Raw genomic sequence first — 6,000 nt, 5'->3', positions numbered from 1 at the left:
GTCCGCAGAAAAGCAGCTTGTACCCCCCCACACTGATCAACAACCACGCACGCGTTGCTGGGAAAGAACTTCCAAGCAGCCACCAAGACAGCCGACGACAGCCTCTACGACAGGTTTTAGCAAATGTCCTGCAGAAAGTTCTGGCCAGCCAAATGTCGCAGCCGAACAGGCCGAACACTCAGTTCCACGCACCAGTACGGACTTGAGGAAAGAGGAGACAGCCATGTCCGCAGGAAAACAGCTTGCACTCACACACACTGATCAGCAACAACGCACGCGTTGCTGGGAAAGAACTTCCAAGCAGCCACCAAGACAGCCGACGACAGCCTCTATGACAGGTTTCAGCAGATGTCCGGCAGAAAGTTCCGGCCAGCCAAATGTCGAGGCCGAACAGGCCGAACACTCAGTTCCACGCACCACTACGGACTTGAGAAAAGAGGAGACAGCCATGTCCGCAGGAAAGCAGCTTGCACTCACACACACTGATCAGCAACAATGCACGCGTTGCTGGGAAAGAACTTCCAAGCAGCCACCAAGACAGCCGACGACAGCCTCTACGACAGGTTTCAGCAAATGTCCGGCAGAAAGTTCTGGCCAGCCAAATGTCGCAGCCGAACAGGCCGAACACTCAGTTCCACGCACCAGTACGGACTTGAGGAAAGAGGAGACAGCCATGTCCGCAGGAAAACAGCTTGCACTCACACACACTGATCAGCAACAATGCACGCGTTGCTGGGAAAGAACTTCCAAGCAGCCACCAAGACAGCCGACGACAGCCTCTACGACAGGTTTCAGCAAATGTCCGGCAGAAAGTTCTGGCCAGCCAAATGTCGCAGCCGAACAGGCCAAACACTCAGTTCCACGCACCAGTACAGACTTGAGAAAAGGGGAGACAGCCATGTCCGCAGGAAAGCAGCTTGTACCCCCACACACTGATCAACAACCATGCACGCGTTGCTGGGAAAGAACTTCCAAGCAGCCACCAGGACAGCCGACGACAGCATCTACGACAAGTTTCAGCAAATGTCCGGCAGAAGGTTCCGGCCAGCCAAATGTTGCAGCAGAACAGGCCGAACACTCAGTTCCACGCACCAGTCTGGACTTGAGAAAAGAGGAGACACCCATGTCCACAGGAAAGCAGCTTGCACCCCCACACACTGATCAACAACCACACACGTGTTGCCGGGAAAGAACTTCCAAGCAGCCACCAAGACAGCCGACGACAGCCTCTATGACAGGTTTCAGCAGATGTCCGGCAGAAAGTTCTGGCCAGCCAAATGTTGCAGCCGAACAGGCCGAACACTCAGTTCCACGCACCAGTACGGACTTGAGGAAAGAGGAGACAGCCATGTCCGCAGGAAAGCAGCTTGCACTCACACACACTGATCAGCAACAATGCACGCGTTGCTGGGAAAGAACTTCCAAGCTGCCACCAAGACAGCCGACGACAGCCTCTACGACAGGTTTTAGCAAATGTCCTGCAGAAAGTTCTGGCCAGCCAAATGTCGCAGCCGAACAGGCCGAACACTCAGTTCCACGCACCAGTACGGACTTGAGGAAAGAGGAGACAGCCATGTCCGCAGGAAAACAGCTTGCACTCACACACACTGATCAGCAACAACGCACGCGTTGCTGGGAAAGAACTTCCAAGCAGCCACCAAGACAGCCGACGACAGCCTCTATGACAGGTTTCAGCAGATGTCCGGCAGAAAGTTCTGGCCAGCCAAATGTCGCAGCCGAACAGGCCGAACACTCAGTTCCACGCACCAGTACGGACTTGAGGAAAGAGGAGACAGCCATGTCCGCAGGAAAGCAGCTTGCACTCACACACACTGATCAGCAACAATGCACGCGTTGCTGGGAAAGAACTTCCAAGCTGCCACCAAGACAGGCGACGACAGCCTCTACGACAGGTTTTAGCAAATGTCCTGCAGAAAGTTCTGGCCAGCCAAATGTCGCAGCCGAACAGGCCGAACACTCAGTTCCACGCACCAGTACAGACTCGAGAAAAGGGGAGACAACCATGTCCGCAGAAAAGCAGCTTGTACCCCCACACACTGATCAACAACCACGCACGCGTTGCTGGGAAAGAACTTCCAAGCAGCCACCAAGACAGCCGACGACAGCCTCTACGACAGGTTTTAGCAAATGTCCTGCAGAAAGTTCTGGCCAGCCAAATGTCGCAGCCGAACAGGCCGAACACTCAGTTCCACGCACCAGTACGGACTTGAGGAAAGAGGAGACAGCCATGTCCGCAGGAAAACAGCTTGCACTCACACACACTGATCAGCAACAACGCACGCGTTGCTGGGAAAGAACTTCCAAGCAGCCACCAAGACAGCCGACGACAGCCTCTATGACAGGTTTCAGCAGATGTCCGGCAGAAAGTTCCGGCCAGCCAAATGTCGAGGCCGAACAGGCCGAACACTCAGTTCCACGCACCACTACGGACTTGAGAAAAGAGGAGACAGCCATGTCCGCAGGAAAGCAGCTTGCACTCACACACACTGATCAGCAACAATGCACGCGTTGCTGGGAAAGAACTTCCAAGCAGCCACCAAGACAGCCGACGACAGCCTCTACGACAGGTTTCAGCAAATGTCCGGCAGAAAGTTCTGGCCAGCCAAATGTCGCAGCCGAACAGGCCGAACACTCAGTTCCACGCACCAGTACGGACTTGAGGAAAGAGGAGACAGCCATGTCCGCAGGAAAACAGCTTGCACTCACACACACTGATCAGCAACAATGCACGCGTTGCTGGGAAAGAACTTCCAAGCAGCCACCAAGACAGCCGACGACAGCCTCTACGACAGGTTTCAGCAAATGTCCGGCAGAAAGTTCTGGCCAGCCAAATGTCGCATCCGAACAGGCCAAACACTCAGTTCCACGCACCAGTACAGACTTGAGAAAAGGGGAGACAGCCATGTCCGCAGGAAAGCAGCTTGTACCCCCACACACTGATCAACAACCATGCACGCGTTGCTGGGAAAGAACTTCCAAGCAGCCACCAGGACAGCCGACGACAGCATCTACGACAAGTTTCAGCAAATGTCCGGCAGAAGGTTCCGGCCAGCCAAATGTTGCAGCAGAACAGGCCGAACACTCAGTTCCACGCACCAGTCTGGACTTGAGAAAAGAGGAGACACCCATGTCCGCAGGAAAGCAGCTTGCACCCCCACACACTGATCAACAACCACACACGTGTTGCCGGGAAAGAACTTCCAAGCAGCCACCAAGACAGCCGACGACAGCCTCTATGGCAGGTTTCAGCAAATGTCCGGCAGAGAGTTCTGGCCAGCCGAAAACAACAAACGAGGGAAAGATAAGGAGTTACTGCATATGGAGGAGTGGAAAGGCAACATGGCCGGACTTGGAGGGCAAAAGAAGACACTGTTGGGACCCATGAACATCTGAGATCTGCAATCTCTTGACTGTAGTGTCCTGGCCATCGGTTCTAAAAATGTCTAGGGCAGATGATTTCATCGGAACATCGAAAAAGTTCCTAGCATTTGTTAATGAAGCGACTTCGCACGTGCTTTGAGACACCTCTAAAACGATGACTGGGGATTTCCTGATCAGGTAGCAGTCTCCTTTGTTGATGGTGTGGGTGACTCGTTTTGCAACAGAGAAGCATGTTGCTCCCGCATGTTCAGAAAGCCTGCGGCTAACTTGCGCCAAAGGGTTGCTATGTGTTCGCAGCAGGGGCTTGAGTTTTCCGAGAAAACTCTCGAAAGGGAATGCACTAAATGCGTCAAGCGGTCCATGGACAAGGCACTCCTCGGCAAGGTGGCTCAATGTGTGTACATTGTATGTTAAAAACCGTGCTCCGTAAAGTCCTACGGTGCCATACTCCTGCACAAAAAAACGAAGCAGGTCTCTGGCATAGACGTTATGCTCAACGTGGTGAGCTGGTGATGCAAGAATTCTTATGGCCACATGCAAAAAGAGAAAATGTTCGTACTGGTGATCTGGAAGCAGGCCCCTCAGAACAACAGGTCCAACATACAAGAGGAAGGTCCGGAATTCTGTTGCCTTCCACCGGTCGACCTCGTCCACACCTCTGGGCTTCCGTTGGAAGTGTCGGGGGAATACTTTGGCACACGACTTTAGTCTTCTGTTCAGTTTTTCTTTCTGCGTGGTCCTCAACGATCCACGCCCCCTAACCCACGTTTGAAGCAGGCGGCGCATCACACCTAGACACACTAGGTGCATGTAGTCTAGGGGGAAAAGTGAAATTATATCATTTTTCAGCAGAGTGAACGGCGAGTCACCCACGTGGTGCAATGGGTCCTCTTGGTCACGAAATGACTTGTCAGTTCGTTTTGGTGCTTCAAGTTCCGGGAATGTCATCCTTCCCTCAATGTGCCGACCCTTCTGGCAGCACCTCTCACAGCCATGATACCCAGTATGGCCCTTGACCTTCTTAACAAAGCTCCTTGCAGGAGCATCGCATATGACGGCTGTTAAATGGACGGTTAGGCACGAACCTTTGTAAACGAAGCCGTTGGCTGTCATCTCTTGAATTTCCTTCAAGAAGGGGTCAAGAAAACTTGAGAGGTCTGGAGGCTTGCCGCTGTCGCAAAACACACTGACAACAAAAGGGGTGCTTTCACCACAGTTTGTCAGGCGACAAAGGATTGGCCAAAAGCCGATGGTTGAACTCTTATAAAGAGGGAGCCCATCAATGTTTGCTTGGAGGAGAAGCTCCTGTGGCACTGTTTTCCCTTGCAGGGCTTGCTCGATACCTTTCTTCAGCCCAAAATGAATAAAAGTTCCATCCTGCTCCAGCGGGGCCTTCCTCTCGGTGCCGAGAATAGTTCGGGCATCTTTAGGGACGTCGTGGCCGAGTCTCCTTAACGCAGCAGCGGTCTCATTCACTGCTTCATGTGTGAAGTTGAAACGACGCGCTAAGATAGCCAGTTCCTCCGTGGCCGTGCGCGGACAGTCTTCCGAGGTAGCTCCGCTGACCTCGAAACTTGCGTTGCATGGCTCGTCTTCAGATGCAAGCGCGTCTGCTGGGTCGCAGCCTGTCGCAGGGTCAGCTCCACTTCCGTCAGTTGTGCTGCTTCCACAAGAGCCGGGGCAAGGTTCGTCATCGCTTGAAGCGCTGCTTGTTGCGTCCCTTGAAGAGTCGCTTGAAGCGGCGTCGGCGGTGGACCTTCCGGCGGCGGCCGTAGCGTTTGCGGCCGCAATCCTACTTGCGATTTCATCAAATTCCTTTCGCAATGTTCGTGGCTTTTTCCACCTCGAACTCATGCTGATCAGCTTGGTGAGGGGAACAAACGAGTCAAGTAAATAAAAAGAAAAGCGGTCGCCCGTAAAATAAAAGGAGCGCAGGGCCTGCGTGGGCCTGCGGAAAAGACGAAGGGTCGGGGGCGCGGGAAGGCACCTGAAGGAAAGAGTTCAGAACATACAGTACTCGAGAGGCTAGGCCGCGAGCGGCTGACAACGAGGCATTGTAGTGAGCCACTGATCAGTGTAGTGAGCATCTGATCACGTATAGGTGCCTCCAACCGAGTAAAGCCAAGACAGAGCCACCACCAGCCACGAGTAGCCTGTGCCGCTGTACCAGCTGTGCCGCTTATGCCCTTCTTGAGATTCCTCCTGAACGGTGACATCTGGGCACAACAGCTACAGAATTTTTCGTCGTTTTCCTATAGTAAAATTAAAGCTTCTGTCTTGCACATAATTTTACAAGAGCATGAGCAACTCAATGTCCAGCAAGCGGTGCTACTCTATCGGGTGCTTACAGCGTCTACGTTAAAGAAGTGGTTTATTAAATCGGTCGTAATTCCATCGCTACGCAGCAGGGTCCTTCAACCCTGACTTTGGGCCTTGGGGTGGGTGGCCGTCCTGGCTACGTGGTCGCTCCAGTGCGAGCTTCCTACCTTCGATAGCAATCGGGCGTTTCGCGAGCCTCGAGCGTGAAAGAACTCCCTGCCGGTGTAGAAGTTGCTAGCGGGAGCACATGAAAATCACTTTTTTTTTTATTTATATTGT

The 6,000-nt window shown here is 53.2% G+C and overlaps 1 protein-coding gene across 1 annotated transcript; it reads right to left on the bottom strand.

Annotated features, from left to right (window-relative positions):
* Positions 1-3,232: 3,232 nt before the first annotated feature.
* On the bottom strand, positions 3,233-4,515 carry LOC120839865. The gene is made up of 2 exons (XM_040210245.1): positions 4,488-4,515; positions 3,233-4,217 (listed from the first exon to the last, which is right to left on the bottom strand). The coding sequence occupies exons 1-2, from the start codon at positions 4,513-4,515 to the stop codon at positions 3,331-3,333; spliced, it is 915 nt and encodes a 304-aa protein (XP_040066179.1). The 3' UTR covers positions 3,233-3,330.
* Positions 4,516-6,000: the final 1,485 nt, after the last annotated feature.

Source organism: Ixodes scapularis, unplaced genomic scaffold, assembly GCF_016920785.2.
Source record: "Ixodes scapularis isolate PalLabHiFi unplaced genomic scaffold, ASM1692078v2 ptg002055l_1__unscaffolded, whole genome shotgun sequence".
NCBI lineage: Eukaryota > Metazoa > Arthropoda > Arachnida > Ixodida > Ixodidae > Ixodes > Ixodes scapularis.
Note: the sequence above shows the minus strand (reverse complement) of the source record. Positions and strands in the feature narration are given on the sequence as shown.